Source organism: Eubalaena glacialis, chromosome 7 (genome assembly GCF_028564815.1).
Source record: "Eubalaena glacialis isolate mEubGla1 chromosome 7, mEubGla1.1.hap2.+ XY, whole genome shotgun sequence".
Taxonomy (NCBI): Eukaryota; Metazoa; Chordata; class Mammalia; order Artiodactyla; family Balaenidae; genus Eubalaena; species Eubalaena glacialis.
The window spans coordinates 35,896,394-35,913,770 of NC_083722.1; the positions used below are offsets into that span (position 1 = coordinate 35,896,394).

General features: G+C 46.9%; 1 protein-coding gene across 1 annotated transcript in view; it reads left to right on the top strand.

Moving 5' to 3' along the window:
• Nucleotides 1-17,377, top strand: part of KIF6 (kinesin family member 6) — a 395,266-nt gene that overhangs the window by 341,960 nt on the left and 35,929 nt on the right. The window contains exon 16 of the mRNA XM_061197444.1: nucleotides 13,209-13,259. Coding sequence (XP_061053427.1) covers nucleotides 13,209-13,259 — 51 coding nt within the window. The remainder of the gene's footprint in view (nucleotides 1-13,208; nucleotides 13,260-17,377) is intronic.

Consider the following 17,377-nt stretch of genomic DNA (forward strand, 5'->3'; position numbering starts at 1 on the left):
TAAGACAATCTCCATGGAGATTTAGAAAAAAAAAAAAATTCGCTAGCTGTACAGGCACATAGTTCTGCTAAAGAAACACCCAATCTGTGTTTCTGAACACAGAACACCAAATGGAACACCCGACTCTTATCGTGAAGCACCTATATTTGGGTTATTTCATGTGTAGAGCCTCCCCGAGAATGGTGGAGCTGAACCTTACATGTAGAGACTCAAATGGTCCATTAAAGTTGTTAGATTATCTCAAACAGAGCTGTGTTTGCCTCAAAGATAATATTCAGACTCTCCCATAGAAGGCAGAAGCTGCTCCTAATTCTGAGAATTTTAATCTTCCCCAGTTCAAAGAATGTGAAGGTCTGCTCTCCTCCTGGCACCCATTGGGCTGTTGAAGCAGCTGACCACCAATATACTCCATGAGCTGAGAGGAAAGTAGCTTCTGCTGAAATGAGGCTTCTCATCAGTTGCTGTGCCCTAAGATGTGTGCTGTCGTGTCTTCTAATTTATAGAGTACAGTTATTCATCTATCCCCAGCCACGAGGGATTTGAATATCCTGTGATAGGAAAAGTCATAATTAAGGATTAAGGCTTTTTGTGAAAAATAAGACTGAGTTTGTGAGTAAACCCATGAAAGGCCCTGCAAACATTTTTATATTCACCAAAACAAAACACTAAAGCGAGTACACTAAAGAACGCACAACACCTATACATCTTCAGTCTGTCGCGATGGGTTCTGTATATTTGACTTCCACTCACTATTCCTTATACACTGAAAAAACTTCAGGATCTCTCTCCCCTAAAGTTTCAGCATGAAGCTGGTAAATTACTTCTGCTTTTGTGTATGATGGCAGTTCCTTCTCTGTGCTTGTTTCCTTCCCTCTGAGTGTTCACCCTCTTTCCGATGTTCTCACCCGGAGTTACTGATTCTGCTGAGACGCAGCACCAAACCCGGGGCCGTCAGCCCTACTTACACGTGTTCTGACCCCCGTCCCCTTCCTCGCCCTCCTGATGAATGAAGAAGTGTAGTTCTCAGGCTGGGGGGACTCCCCCTTCCGCTTCCTTCATCTCTCCCAAAGCTTTGCCGCAAAAGCCTCCCTCCTGGTTTTGTGATCTGCTTTGCCTCCTTTTTCTAGTCCTAACGCCCTGGGTTCCGCTTATCCCCCAAATGACCAGCTTTTAACTACTGGGACTGAAATCTGTACAGAAATAGAGACGTGTACGCTAGAACTTCATGAAGGCCGAGTTCAAGTTCAGGGAGGGGACCCACGTTCTTGCTAAAGAGCATCCTCTGCAAAATGGCCGGCAAGTCCCTCTCCGCCGCTCGCCCCCGCCCCCTCCTTGCTGGGAATATTTAGCCACCACAGAAACCTCAGGGGAAAGAGCTCTAGTGCTATTTTCTGGAAAATAAAACAAAATAAAAGGATGAGGGTAGGAATGATTTCAGGCTCTGAAAATAGAGCCATTACCACCACCATTTCAAGCAAGCTTATTAAAAAGTCATTTAGTTACACTTGCAGAAATCAATCATATTTACCAGCATAAAGGAATATGAAAGACCCCGTTACTAATGAAAGTGATGGTGAACTTGAGGCTGAGTAACCGATCCAAAGGCAGGGGTGTAGTCCGTGCGGTCCTACATTTGTAAAAAGTTGGAGTTGGACTCAGTGGCTGCCGAAGCCCTGAGTTGGGACTGTTGCAGGGACATTGCGCCCACTGGAGGATAGAGCACCTCCATTCAGTCCACTGGGCCCAAGGAAACGAGTTAATTTAGACCTTAGATGGCTTTCAGGAAAGGGAACGGGGGAAAATGCAGATGTCATATCATACGTGAACATAACCAAGGCCTTAGAAACAATTGCGGTGGGTTTGTTTTCTCCTGTCCTCCATGCAGTATTATTTGTAATTCAACCCCCCCATAATAATTACTCTTACTATTACCACCACCAATGCTACCCCACTTTGCGCCCCTACAATATGCCAGGCACTGTGCTGGGTGGTTGATGTATATCTTGTCTAATTCTTGTAGCAACCTTACCAGAGTGGTGTTATCACCCAATTTTAGTGAAGAAATTGAAACTCAAAGGGATGAAGTGGCCCAAGGTCACTCACAGGTAGTCACTGGCAATCCCAACTCGCCTCCTCCCAAAGCCCGAGTTCTTTCCACTCTTCCAGGCCCAGGGTTCCCGCTGCCATTTCTCCTGCCAGTTTCCACGGCCCTCCTACTAAGTGAGTCTTCACCGCTGTTCGGTGCTCTCGGAAGGCCAACCACCCTTCTCTGGCTTCCCACTTCCACCACCATTTCCTAGTCTTCCCACTGGCTCCTTCCCTTAAGCTTAGCCCCCATTGGCTCCCCTGGGTGATTCTCCCGAGCTGCACTAATAGATCCCAGCCCCCTGCCCCCAGCCCCGTGACTGCAGAGACAGAGCACAGGAGCCCTCGTGGATTAGACGAGGGCTTGGCCCATTGCACGAGAAAGAAGCAACAGGTGTAGCAGCACATAAACAATGACTTTTGAACCTGGAAGCTGAAACCATTTCCGTATGATTTTGTCTTTTATTTACAAACTCACTGACACGTTTCCCCTAATCTCCAGCCTCTTCAGATGGAGAACAATTCCCACATCAAGAAGCACTCCGTGTAAGGCAGCTATTTCACACGCCAGCTGGCAGTCTGACCAGCAGAGAACCTTGACTGGGGCATGTTTCTTTCCATTGACTTTTTTTTAAGCACTAGCTAATTTTTAAAACTAAGTGAATAGAACCAAGCTTTATCTTGGAGTGAGAGAGTTTATTATTTATATCAAAGAGCAGTGTAAAACTCACTAGTTTCATGTTAATCCATCTAAAAACTACGTACATTGCCAAATCAAACATCTTAGTGCTTGGGGGGTAGTTTATATTCCTTAGGTGAACCCTGCCCTCTACCTCCACAGTCAATGAGGGGCCCATACAAACTAGCCTCCAGTGTGAGCAGGGGACATTGAGAATAGGTGGAATATACCTGCGCCCCCATCCTGGAGCAGGGGAGCCTTGAATGTGCCCAGGCACCTCTGAGAGTGTCCTGTGCTACCCCTGGGGCTGCAGGGATGGAGGTCAGAGGCCATGCTGCATGGGCCCTCCCCTCACCCCAAATAGCATCCCTGGCAACCAGAGCCATGTCTTCAGATGGAAAGAAGGATTGTAATGTACACCTACTCCTCCAGGGCAGGTCTTGGAAGCTAGTTATTCCTCCCTTGCTGAGATAAGAACTTCCAAACATCTAAAGTAACATCTTTTGAATGGATGCCAACACAATCATGAATCCTCAGCTCCCTGAGATATTTAGTATTTAACAATTCATGCTGGTTGCTGAGCTGAAAATTTTCCTTATGCTTACCTACTTGCACATTTGTTTGAGCTTTTAACAAATGCACTTATTTGCTTAATTCTCTGAGTATGTTTATGGAATATTATCACATACTGGAATAGTGATATCAATAAGCTCCTTAGCTTAATTAAGTGTATGCAATAGCCAAATGCCTAAGCTTCAGACAGAATGTGCTAATCTTGTATGATTATTATGATTACTTGGGTAACCAGAATGAATATCCCATGGGAAAAGAATTGGGTCTCCCAGACATGGTATAATTTGGTCATATTTTATAAATGAGAGCGTCCTCCAAAATACGATCATCATATACCATCCTAGTGATAAGAAAGTAACCCAGACTGCTGTCTGGTGTTTTCATCCCGAGCTGAAATGCTCATCAGTTACAGGGCACATCCTCTTCTACAAGGGAGGACCAAGGTGATGGGGTGTCCTGGTGAAAAGCCCCATGAGGGGGAATCAAAGCAAGTTACAATACGTTTTTCTTAGAATTATTGATATTTTCAGAATGAGCTGCGTTTTCCTCTCTGTGTGACTTAATAATGTTACCAAATATGATATTAAATGGAAGAAGAAGCTTGAATTCTGGAGAACTGAAATAACATTTTCGAATGAGAAGGCTTAAAAACATTTGCCCAGCATTTAGACCATTTCTGGTCTCCCACTCTGTGCTCTGTCACTGGACTTTTGTCTCTAGGGAATCCAGGAAAGACGTCTTCTTCTGCGCCTAGGGAGGGCTGGAGACGTCCCACATGCCTCCCCCAGCCCAGGCCAGTGGAAAGCTCTTGGGTTGCTGCTGCTGTTCTGGGCTCCCTGTGACTCTCCATCCTCCATCCTCCCCCCTTCTCAGTCGTGTTCCTGAGCAAAAACAGAGGTCTGACAAATAAACTGAAACACTCCCCATCGCCCCCAGCCTATCATTGAGGCTCAGGTTGTGAGCATTTTCAGTCGTCGCATATGTGGCAGGTGCCCGAGCACAATTTTCTGCATGCTACAGTAGCATCACATTTCCCTCTCCGGGAAGCATATGGCAGTGGGTCTTTACATTTTCATTTCTTTTTATAAATATACACAAATATACTTTTACATAAACCATAAATCATACACACTTATTGATGTGTGATTTTGTTTTCATCTTGCTTGGCTCTCACCTCCTTACCCATTTCATCCACCACACCACTTCCATCCGCAGCTAACCCATTGTAACAGCTTTGTAGATTCCCATTCACATCACCTCCACACTCATATAAGCGTGTATATGGGTGCGCGTGTGCTTACACACACACACACATACACACACACACAATTATACACATACACATATATGGAAGGCTCTTGCCATTGTTTGACCAAACAGGATTATTTATGCCCTTTTCTTTTCCCACTGTCTTCTTTGCTTCCTTTTTTCTCCTTTCCTGCTGTGTTGAATTGTTAAAATGTTGGCATTCCCTCTCTGCAATCCTCTCCCCTGCATTTTTTTTTTTTGATTCTCTATTGATTTGGCTGCTATAGTACATATTTCTATTCTTCTAGAGTTAAAAAGTAAGTAAGTGTAACAATGTCTGTAGTTATTCCAAATCCATCCTCCTCCATGCACATCCAGGGCTGTAGCTTGTTTTAACTCCCCCTTGGACAGTCTCTCACCTTAGCTCCAGTGTTATTACTGCTTAAAGTTTTAGTTTTCACACATACATGCACACACACACACAGGGGTTTATGGTAGCTACTTAAATATTTTTACTTAAGCACTCTACTTTTTTATGTTCATCATTGTTTCTTTATCCTCCATATTTCTCTGTTTTTCTTCTTGCTGATCATCATAATAATGATTTACACTTGTATAGTTCTTATTATACGCCATGCACTCTTCCAAGCACTTTATGTGACCTAATTCGGTCCTCTCAACAGATACTGTCATTATCCCCGTTTTGCAGATGAGGAAACTGAGGCACACTGACATTCATAACTTACCCAAATTTGCCCAGCAAGTGGCCCGGCTGGTCTGCTGACCAGGGAGCCTGGCTCCAGAGTCCATGCTCTCTTGCTTGGCTGCCTCTCAGTGAGTCCTTTCGGAGATGGGGGCGGGGGAGTGGTGGTGAAAGTTTAGTCCTCTTATGATGGGAAATGACGTTTTTTAAAAATACATTTATTTATTTTATTTATTTATTTTTGGCTGTGTTGGGCCTTCATTGCTGTGTGTGGGCTTTCTCTAGTTGCGGCGAGCAGGGGCTACTCTTCATTGTGGTGCGCGGGCTTCTCATTGCGGTGGCTTCTCTTGTTGCGGAGCAGGGGCTCTAGGTGCGCGGGCTTCAGTAGTTGTGGCACGCAGGCTCAGTAGTTGTGGCTCGCGGGCTCTAGAGCACAGGCTCAATAGTTGTGGCACACGGGCTTAGTTGCTCTGCGGCATGTGGGATCTTCCCAGACCAGGGCACAAACCTGTGTCCCCTGCATTGGCAGGCGGATTCTTAACCACTGCGCCACCAGGGAAGCCTGGGAAATGACTTTATTGTGTCCTCACCTATGAATGATAGTTGGACTGTGTATAAAATTCAGGTTGACAGTTATTTCCCTCCATTGTCTCCAGGACCTATTGCTGTCGCTGGGGCCGGGGCTGTTGTCTAAGTTGGTCTTTGCAGGTCCCCTGGAAGCTGATAATAGTGGCTCTTTTTCCCTGAAGTTATACAGTTTCACTATGATATGTCCAGGGGTAGATTTATTTTTATTTATCCTGCTCAATGCTCAGAGTGCACTGTCAATCCAAGGGCTTATGTTTTTTTCAATTCTGGAAAATCTCAACTGCTATCTCTTCAAATATTGCTTCTTCACCGTTGCCTCATTCCCTTCTTCTAGGACTCTTATCAGGCAAATGATGAAACCTCTCAGTCTCTTCTCCGTGACTCTTAACTGCTCTTTCCACTTTTACCTCTTGCTTTCTGTGCTGTGTTTGGGATGAGTTTTTCTATATTAGCTTCCAGTTCACTAATTCACCCTTAAAATATGTCCAGTCTGGGGTTTAGTCCCTTATTCCTTCTATCTTTTTTGTTTGTTTGTTTCAGTGATTCTATTTTTCATTTCAAAATTTCTTTCCTATCCACCTATTCTTATTTCATTTGTACCTATTTGCTGCATGGCTTCGTATTCCTTTCAAAGAAAACTTATGCCTGCATTCATCTCTTTGAGTATTCTCAACATGCTTATTTTGAAGTCTGTCTTGGGAGTGTAGACTGGCACAGTCTTGATGGAGAACAGCACCTCAAATTCAATATATCGATCTGCTGAGACCCAACAAAGGAGTTTTCTCACAGACTTAACCAGACTACGTGTTCAAGGATGGTCATCACAGCGCTATTTCTGTTAGTGGGAATGGGGGGGCAATCTAGTTGTTCCAGCCTCAGGAAAGGGAAGTAAAATTTGGGGGTACACAGTATGGAATGTATGTAGCAGTTATAAACTGAGAACTAGACGCACATATAGCAAAACTGGTAGATGTCAGAAACACAGTGCTGATAAATAAGTAGGAAACAGAATGAGCTCTGTAGCACAATATTACTTCCATAGCTTACAGATTGCACAGAAAACTTATAACGCAGATGTAAGAGTACATACAATAAAAGGGTATGCATCAAACCAGTTAGAATGTGTGCCTGTTAGAAGAAGCGGGGCACAGGAATAGGGGTGGGGCATGAGGAACGGGGATAAAAATGCACACACACTGGCACTCACACACACGCGCGTGTGCGCACGGCTTTGCCCAGACTGACAAGGATGGTGTGCAGTAAACTGAAGAGTATGGCTAATTCAGCCGTCTGTGCTTCTGCATCAATAAATGTCTTTTTCTGCCTGTCCAGAAAACTACTTTTTCATCTATAACAAATTCAGGTCCCAACTACTGGTTTTGCTATCTTTTTTTAGCATTAGATTTTTTTTTAAAATTAATTAATTAATTTATTTATTTTTGGCTGTGTTGGGTCTTCGTTTCTGTGCGAGGGCTTTCTCTAGTTGCGGCGAGCGGGGGCCACTCTTCATCGCAGTGCGTGGGCCTCTCACTGTCGCGGCCTCTCTTGTTGCAGAGCACAGGCTCCAGATGCGCAGGCTCAGTAGTTGTGGCTCACGGGCCCAGTTGCTCTGCGGCATGTGGGATCTTCCCAGACCAGGGCTCGAACCCGTGTCCCCTGCATTGGCAGGCAGATTCTCAACCACTGCGCCACCAGGGAAGCCCTAGCATTAGATTTATTCATATATTTTGGCATTTTGGTGGGCAGGTTCGTTTTTAATGAAAACCATTTTATTTCTTTCTCTTTCTCCCTGTGCCTTTGTGCTCATCCCTCTCTGTCTGACAGACCCTCCAGGCCCCCAGTACAGAAGCAGCTCTAAGAAGGACAATTTGGAGCGACTGCTCCCGGCAGTATTGGGACAGGGCTGTGGCCGACCTGGTCAGAGTCAGTGGGCAGCTCGGCTTAGCAAGCGGAGAGGCTGAGTTTGCCCTTTCTTCCACCTTGGGCTTGCAGTGGGCGTGACCCAAGCCCCAGGCGACATCAGGCAGCACTTGTTTTCCTCCGTCCCCTTTCACTCACAGGCTGGGTGGTGGGGAGGCTCTCCTCACCCTGCAGCTTTCAACCATGTCTTGCACTTTCAACCTCCTTCCTGCCTCTGGACCGGAGCCTCGAGGCTGAAGTCTTAAGCTCCACTTTCCATTTTGCATCTCTGTCCTGCTCCTGGTCTTCAGAAATACGTCTTGTAATCTAACCCAGCAAAGTCTTCTCGATATTCTCTTTTTTAATTTTACCCACCATTGCTATGGTGGGAAGAGGTGGTTCTTGCCTCAATAGATTCTCAAATTACACAAACAAGTTTAGATAAAGCCTGATGAAATATTTATTAGCAAGGAGGAGATGAATGTGCCTGATTTTAAGGCTTCAAATGATTTATGTACTCGTTTCTTGGAAATTCATCTAAGGATTGCACGCTTAATTTATGCTAGGCCCATTCTTTTTACAGATAGCCTTACAAACAGCTTAGGGAATCCAGCCTTTGGGAATCACAATCCTCTATTTAGAGCACAGGGAAACTGGCTTCTATGTCATAGCCACAATTGATGCTCCAAATTCAGAACCACTAACTAGACCTTCCCTTTCAAAGAGGCCCCTCAGGCAGGAAACATTCTGTGTGTTCTCTCCACACCCCAATCCTGCTACTGAAGTTTATTTTCATTTGATTTTCCCTGGATACAATAGTAGTATAGTCAAATAGAAGAAGAGATTTTTACCTGGGTCCAAAGCCCTTGGTAATTATTACCTAGGATCCTGGACTCTAGTATGATTAGAACTCGGTCTCCCCCCAGCCTTACTCCCCGATTCAAGCCCTCCTTCCAACCCCTGCCCCAAACCAATGTATACCTGGCCTCCTCCACCATCTTGCTCCAACAGCTCTCTGTGACTGGAAATATTTATTAGCAAGGAGGAGATGAATGTGTCTGATTTTAAGGGCCCAGCTCTCTGGGCCTTTCCCAACGGCCCCCTTAACCCCCTGCTCTCTTTGAAACCCACTCAAGTCTCACCTTTAGTAATGTTGCCTTTCCTAATGCCACTAACCCACGTTTTCCTCCTCTGAACTTCCCTCTACCACTGATCGACATTTAGCCCTTTGCCCTTCAGGGCCTGTCATCTTATGAACATAATATCCTTCCAATATGTCCGAAAGTACCTTGATGCCTAAAGCTAGTGTCATGCGTCACAGATGCTGGTACGTTATCTCTTGATCCACCCACGAGTCTTGAGATACAGTAAAGCAGGTATTATCACAGTTATATTATTATTCCTATTTTTCAAATGCTAAAATTGAGGCTTAGAGATGTTCAGTAACCTGCCCTACTAGGAAGTAGCAGAGCTGGGATTTGAACTTAACTCTCTCTACCTACACACCTGTAATTACTTTCTGGTATAATCAAAACGGCAAAGAGGTCTGCTTCATCTCAACCCCAACTCCAAGTGACTGGTTATCGCTGCCCAAAGTACTGGGTTGAAGAGCCAAACTCAGGCTCAGCAGGAAAGCAAACCATCCACGATGGAAGGGCAAGGTCAACCGTGGGTTCAGCTTTTTAAAGGAAGAGCATGCAGGCCACCTGTTTGCCATCCCCCATATCATGCTAACTTTCTTGAACTAGGATGGCGTCTTCTATTAGTTTGTAGGTTCCGTAGCACTTAGAACATAGTGCTTAACATAGGGTGGAGGAGCAATAAATAGGTATTGCTTGACAGTAACATCAACATCCTCAATAAGGCATCGCATCGTGGAAGCTGCACAGACAGCTTGCAACAGCTGTACCAAGGGAGAATAAGTGAAGGGCTCTGCTCTGGACCAGCTAAACAGCTTTCACTTGGTGAACGATTTCAAACTCACATGCGTGCAAAATAAAGTGTGAAGCTTGAGGAAAACTGTTTTATCCAGAAAACTGAGTATCACTGTAAAGAAATGAGTTTTGCTTCCGCATGATGATAATGCCTCTCATATGCACTACCACTTGATGCATACCCTGCACGCAGGTGTTTTTAAACAGAAGGTCATGCCTCTCTTCTGGAGCTCAGCGTACCCCTGCACCCCTTGCTGCCGCCTCCACTCTTGTCAAGTAATGAATCCAAAAGCGAGAGAAGGTGTTTCCAGCATGTACTGTTGTAAGTTACGGGAGGCAAAATTACTAATTACCACCATTCTCCTACAAGCAGAGCGCTCCTCCCCTCCCCGGCTTCCCTCCCAGACCATCTCCTGCCTCGGGCTGGGAGTTCTCTGTTTCCGTTTCATCTCTTTTCCATACCTCGGGACAGGGATGTGTCCAGGAACCCAGGCCAAAAGTAGCAAATTTATCACCGTGCTAATGACAGCAAGCCGCATGCTGAGTGAATTCTGCAATCCCCCTCAACTCCTTCTTTCGCCAAGACCTATGGAGCTGCAAGATCCAGCCGATTACAGAGACTGTTACCTTCACATGAAGAATGGCTCTGTTGGAAAATGCAATTAGGTATCGGCCATAAGGCTATTTTTAGAAGCTTGTTTGGGAAGATCTCAAAAACAAAAAATGCCATGTGGTGGGAGATGTTAGCCAATTGGCCAAAATTGAGCATCACTGAACAGATTTTCCACCTACCTTCATCAATATGCGGCTTTCTAACGTCCCACCTCACGATCCCTAGGGATGGCTCACTGTTCTGGGAATAGGTATCTATGTTTGTGGAGTTTATAGAACTCTCAGTCCTGGTGGCAAAACCCCCCTCTTTATTTTCATGAGCAGTATTTCCCAGGCTGGATCTGTGGAGAATGCTTCACCCTGTTCTTCCAAAATAGCCTCCCCAGGGCTTGGGAAGGGGAGCCTGGTCACTCCGGTAGGGACAGGGGAAACCACAACACACTAGGCTGAGCACCTATGGGAGGCACAGAGCTGGGGAGGCGCATGGTCAGGGAGGCCAGCCATCGAGGACACTCTTTGGCGGGGAGGCTTGTTGTCAGGAAGGTAGTTTCCAGGGGGGGCAGGCAGCCCGTGTGGGCTCTAAAGGAGCAGGTGACTGTCCAGTCTCATTAGGAGGGTGGTACCCAGGCACGTTAGAGGCTCGTGGCACCTGCGCCAGATACCCAGGAAACCACCCAGGCGCCACAGCAGCATCGGTGCTCCATACTGTGGGCGTGAGAAAGCCCTCGATGACCTCCCCAAAACCGAGAGAGGTGTCTAAATGGGCCGCTGCATTCGCCACAGCACTATCTCCTTTTATTTGAAGACTGTGTGTGCCGTGCTACTTTAAAAATCAAGTCAGCAATGTTTGAGGCAGACTGGAGGCTCAGCCCAGCACCACCCCTGTGCCCCCAACTTGTTGACTCTGCTGGTGCAGACAGTAGGGTCACGTGGGGAAGAGTGGGGAAGAGAGCCCACCTCTGGCCGTGGCTGGGCTGGGTTTCAGATCCTGGTGGCTCCAGGCTCATCCAATACTCATCCTTGAGCTAGGTTTCCGCCTCCTCACCCGCTTCCAACACATTCCCTAAGTTCTCACTTGCCCCCGCTTGGAATTAGGGTGCAATGATTGCTTCCGCCCAGTCCTTGGCTCCCTCTCTGTGCTTAATCCTCTCCAGGGGGGACACGTGGAAGGCAGGGCAGACTTGCACAGTGACACACCAGGAGACAGTGGCCTCCGAGGTGGAGCTGAAAGAACTGGGGATGTTTAACCCAGAGAGGACACATCTAAGTGGAGAAACCATAGCACCCCCAGATGTGTAAAAGGGTCTCACTGCCCATGAGAGAGGATCCTTTTTCTATGCTATTCCAGAGAACACACCAGGTCCAAATAGGAAAATTCCAAGGAATCAGGTGTCAATAGCACATCAGTAATTCCTTATATACAATTTAACCAGTGGAACAGCCTGGGTACATATAAGTCAGAGGTGAAATGACCATTTCATTCTGTAGAAGGGACTCCTAAATTGTGTGGGAAATTAAACTGAATGACCTCTGCCATCCCTCCCAATCATAATATTCTAGGAGTGCCCTAGAACCTTTGGGGAGTGACAAGGTCTCCTGTGACTGCTTCATTGGAAACTCAGTTCAGGTGTAGCCTTTGAGGCATAGAATGTACTGTATATGAGGAAAGGAAGCAATGAAGTTCCCAGGCTTTCTCAGAATCCCCCAGTGTCCTGATCACATCTCCCAAATGGGACGTGCAATACAGACAGCGCTGATGTTTTAACAAGTGTGCTGAACGCTTGGACATAAACAAACCCCAGGGCTGCTGTTGCAGCCATGCCTCAAGCACGGCATCACGGAGTTTCAGAGATGGAGGAAGCCTGGAGGTCATTTGGTCCCAGCTCCTACCCAGGGCAGGAATTCTCCATCTAACAACCCAACAGATGGCTGCCCAGCTTCTGCTTGAGCATTTTCAGGAAGGGGCTCACTGCTCTGCCAGGAGATTTAGTCCATTTTGAGACAACTTAATCCACATGGAGACAATCCTCATTGTGAGCTGTTTCTTCCTCGTATTGAGCCCCAAGTCTGCCTTCATTCGACTTGACTTTTACCCTCAGCAGTAGGACAAAAATAAATCTGTTCTCTCATCCATATAACAATGTTTAGATTTTTAAAGACAGCCATTGTCCCCATAACTCCAAATATTTTTTTTCCTGTCTAAACATCTCCAGTCACCTTAACCATTTCTCACATGGCGTGGTTTCCAAGCCCTCACTATCCGAGTTATCATCTTCTAAGTATTTTCTATTTTACTAATGTTCCTTACAAAAAGTAGCTCCTAGAACAGATAACCAACTGTGGTCTGACCACTGCAGAGTACAGCAGTGCTCTCACCTCCCTTGATCTACACACTAGACCTTTATTGATGCAACGTGGAATTAGATGTGTTTCCTACCAAATGATCAACTGTTGTGTTCAAATTAAGGTTATCGTCAACTAAAACCACCATATTTTTTGACACAGTTTCTTATAGCTTAAAAGAAAGAAGTGGATTTAAAAGGGATCCTATAAATTATTAAAAGATCAAATCCTTCCTCCCCCTTCATTAATAATACACACATAGAACTGTTTAAGAGACCGTAGCCCTAGCAAAGATTATGAGGGACATACTAAGATAACTGAACCCACAGATAGTGAGTCCAAAGGTGAAATGTGTGCTTATATTGACATGCCAGGGCCCCAGCCTTTGCAGCCTCTTGTTCCACACATCCAGGGCCCGCAGGGCTATGCTTGCTTGGTCTTTCATACTCTACCTAATTTTTTTAGCTCGCCACCTGCTTCCGAGGCCACGTCTTCCTCCAGCCCACTGGAGACTCACCAGTGGTTTGCTTTGTGTCTTTGACAGGTCGCCTGAAGGAAGAAATCACCCAGCGGCACGTGCAGCAAGTAGCTCTAGGTGGGTACAAAGTGGAGCCTGCAAGCAGACGGGGAAGGTAATACAGGCTGACCTGGTCTGGGAAGCCCACGCCCAGCTGAACAACAACCCAACCAGGACCCTTGGGAAGGTTAAAGGAGGGGAAGTTTGCGGTCAGTGCAGCTTTCTTGGGACGCCCCTCCTCTCTGGGACCAGTCTCCCCCTCCTGTGTGCTTGCTTCCGGCTGTCAGCACCTGGCACCCCACCCTCCCGGCTGCTGCCTCATCCTCTGACCTTTTCCACCCCAACCCCAACCTAAATTCACCCCCTATGTCCCAGCTCCTCAGGGTCCTACTCGGAGCTTTCTAGAACCACGCCTAACTCATCCCAGCAGTAATGGTTGGTGATGAAAACAGCTACCAGTGGCTGAACTATCTCTGTGCACTGCTTTATGTGCACGTCTCCTCATCCTCACAAGTCCTGAGTGCAGTGCCTTTTCCAGATGAAGGTGATTCAGTGACTTGCCCAAGGTCACAGGCTAGTAAGTGTTGAAACTAGAACTTGAACCAGGTCTCTGAGTCCACACTGGGCGCTCTTGGTCCCCATGCAATTTACTGCCCACAACAATGATGGGCCCACTTCATACATTAATAATGCAAACACTAAACCAACAGAGTGATATTGTGAGAGGGCCTGGGCACCTTTTAGGCAGCGGGCATCTGCAGAAAATGCCCCCTTGTGACATGTGACCCAAGGAAGTCACCCAGGAGGAGAGTGCAGCTCCCTGGAAGGCTGGTGGAACAGGGCTTCTGGGCAGGGCCCCCCGTGTCCTCTCCCACTAGCCTGGGATCAAGCCTTCTAGAGCTTTGATTAAATAAGCAATTCATGTGTTCCGAACAACGGGGTTCCCCTTGGGAGGGGCTGGCCCCTGGAATGACCTGCAGTTGGAGAAATCCTGTGTGCAGGATCTCTGGGGGTAAATGGAGTAGAGCCCCAGCGTCATGAGGGTAATCCATCTGAGCCTAGTAACTTGGATTATTGGGAAGGTTGGTTGTTTAGTTTTGGTCAGAACAATGATCATATCAAATAACTACTGATTACATCAGAAACACAGAACAAGGAAGCCTAAGACACACTGACGGAGCCTGAGCTTTTCCCTGTCGGCCCCGGGACTGAGGGGTCAGGCAGATGTGCTGGGACCTCGCATTGCCAGAGGCCTGGGCAGGGTCTTGGAGCCAGGATTCTGCGGAGAGCCTTCCCCAGCACACAGCCAGGGCTGCCTGGGGCCCTAACTCATAGCGCTGTGCTTGGGAAGGGCACAGGGACCTCTGTGGGGACCTATGCCGAGGTGCAGGTCACCGGAGAGGGAGTCATCCTTAGCGCTGGCTGCCACCTCGTCTCTTCTTCAGTCTTCATGATGCTTGTTGAACAGAAACAATGATGTGGAAAATACCACTCAAGTAATTCCAAGGGCAGTTTTGCTCTAGGGCTTGGGGAGTCATTTCCATGGCTTTCGGGGCAAGAGGTGCTCCATCCTCTCTGCCCCCCCCCCCCCATCCCAACCCTGCTGCATCTCTTCAACCTCAGGCTCCTTCTTAATTCCTGTGTTCACCTCTCTGGGAGCCTTCTTCTGAAGTATAGCAGGTGTCAGGTGCAGCAGGGCCCAACTTTGCCTGAAGTAATCAGCAAACTTCAAACAGAAAGCACTTTGGCTGAAAGTCTAATTAAGAGCATTTGAAATACCTATTTATTTTAAAAGCATACTATCCCAATTAGAGAAGAAGTGTTACCATCTCCCAGCTGCCATTTTGAGATCAAATGCCACATTGCTATCCAGACGCCTTAGGAGCTTGTCTGATGGGGCTGTGGACCCGCGGGTGCACAATGCGTCCCAAGGGACACATTTCAGAAGGGACTGCTTCTCATTGAGAGAAAGCTCTCAATGCAGCAGATTATTTACAGCGCCGTTTCCTGCCTTAACCCTTGCCCTTCAGACTAACCTTGGGGCTGAAGGCCAGGACCCACGGCTCCTGTAAGACCAAAAACAGCTCGCTCGATGTATTTGGCTTCCTGACGTTCTGTAGTTTGGGCTTCAGTACAGGGATGAGGCAGTGACTACACCTGGTCTCACCCTTCCATTTCTGTGGGTTTGTTTGTGTTGCGGTTCCTTCCCCCTTTCTGTTCTGTTTCTTTGTCTGCTTCTTCTCCTCCCTACTTTCCCTCACCCTCCATTTCAAGTATTCCCTTTGATATTATTTCTTTCTTTTACCTACATGTTCCTAAGTTTCCATGAAAGTGCAGGTGGGGTCGCTTGGTTGAGTCTGGGGTTTTGGGGGGTTAGGGAGGTCAGGAGTAATGAGTAAGTCTGAGCAGGAGAGGTTTTCTCGTGTATTTTGCATAAGAATATGTCTCTGTTTGTATGAGTAGACGTCTGGCCAAGAAAATTTGCAGAAGTGTAATCTCGTAAAGCAAAGACTTAATGGTGAGGTGAGAGGCCCCGTGTGGAAGAGACAATAGATTGATGAAAGAAGGCCAGATCCAGTGACGTGCTGGAGCCACTCACCCACATCAGGAGAGCATGTCACCATGTCAGGAATTTGGGGAATACTCAAAATGTATCACTTCCTGATTAATTTACTACATTTTACTGCTATCTCTGCTCATGAGGTTATTTACAGTGACTGCATCTGTGTCCTGGAAACACTGTCTCACGGTGTGCTTCTGTGCCTCTCTTCCCAATTCCACCCTCAGTGACATCACACTGGCAGCTTGAAATCAGCCACAATGGGAGTATTTACACCAAGGGCAAATACTATTATAAACTGGGGCTTTCTTTCCCAGAGAGCTAGTTGTTAAACGTTTCCCACCACACCACTGGCACACAGATAAGCACCCATGGAAAGGCCCGTTCTGTGCATGAGCATCTTTGCTCTTAAGAAGACTTCTACCCCTTCCCGGCTGAAAATCCACATCATGGTTCTGCCTGCATTCACTGCCCACCCAAGGGACCCTGGTCCTTTTGAAAGGCAGTGACCAGGGAAACCAACGGAGACAGAGTGGGGCAAGAGAAGCATTGGGCCCAGTGGGCCCCCTTGATGTGACAGCCAGAGCTGGAGGGGGTGGGTTCCTTAAGAAAATCATCAATGACCAGTTCTAAGAATATCATCAACAAACAAGTTACTGGTGGACTTAGAGCAGGGCTGACTCCCGCACACTATTTCAGGAAACAATAAAACTATTATTTTTTCAATTGAGCATCATTTGGAAGTGATACTAACTGAACTAGATCGAGCTGGCTGAGTTGAGAGTGCTTTGCTGAATTCAGCTGTGTGTGTTTTTCCCTCTCTGTTGTGCTAGCTCCCCGGCGTGGTAAAGTGTTGTCAGTGATGCAGCTGGGACTAATCAGCAAACGTTTCTTGAGTACTTCCCCATGTGCCGTGGCTCTAAGCTCTTTACTTGTATTTCCCTCTTTAAAGCTCCTAAAATCCCCGTGCGGGAGGTACTACTATTATCCTCACTTTACTTAAGGCCCAAAGGGGTTAAGGTGAACCTACCCAGCTTTGCTCAGCTAAGGATGCAAATGCAGACGCGGCTCGAGAGCTTGTGCTGTAACCACCACACTGCACGGCCCTCAGCCCCAGGCTGAGCATTATGGAGTCCACAGAGGGACAGCAATTCAGTGCCTGCCCTCGAAGGGTGCATAGCCAGCACAAGGGGATATATACATTAAAAAGATAACTCTTTATCTAATTCCAGATTTAGACACATGTATTATTCTATCCACTGTCCTCTTCCCACTGTAGCCCCAAACCAAGTCGGCCTTGACCTCCTCCATGCAGCCTTGCCCACCAGCTTCTCCCCAGTCTGCTTTGTCCTTTAGCCTCATGCACCTCTGCTGAAGCACCAACCTTGTTTTGTAATTATTTATTTCCATAGCTATTCTCCACGCTAAAATGTGAGCTCCTGGAAAGCTGGGTGCAGTCAAATTAATCTCTGTACCCCCGGCAGCCAGCACAGGCAATAAACAGGCCAAGTCAATGCTTCCCCAGATGACTCCCAGACTCACACATCTTGCAAAAGTGTAATGAGACATTTGAACATAAAATAAGTCCATTTAAAAGAAGTAGAAGGAGTAAGTGCTTTCGGAGCCCACAGCTGAG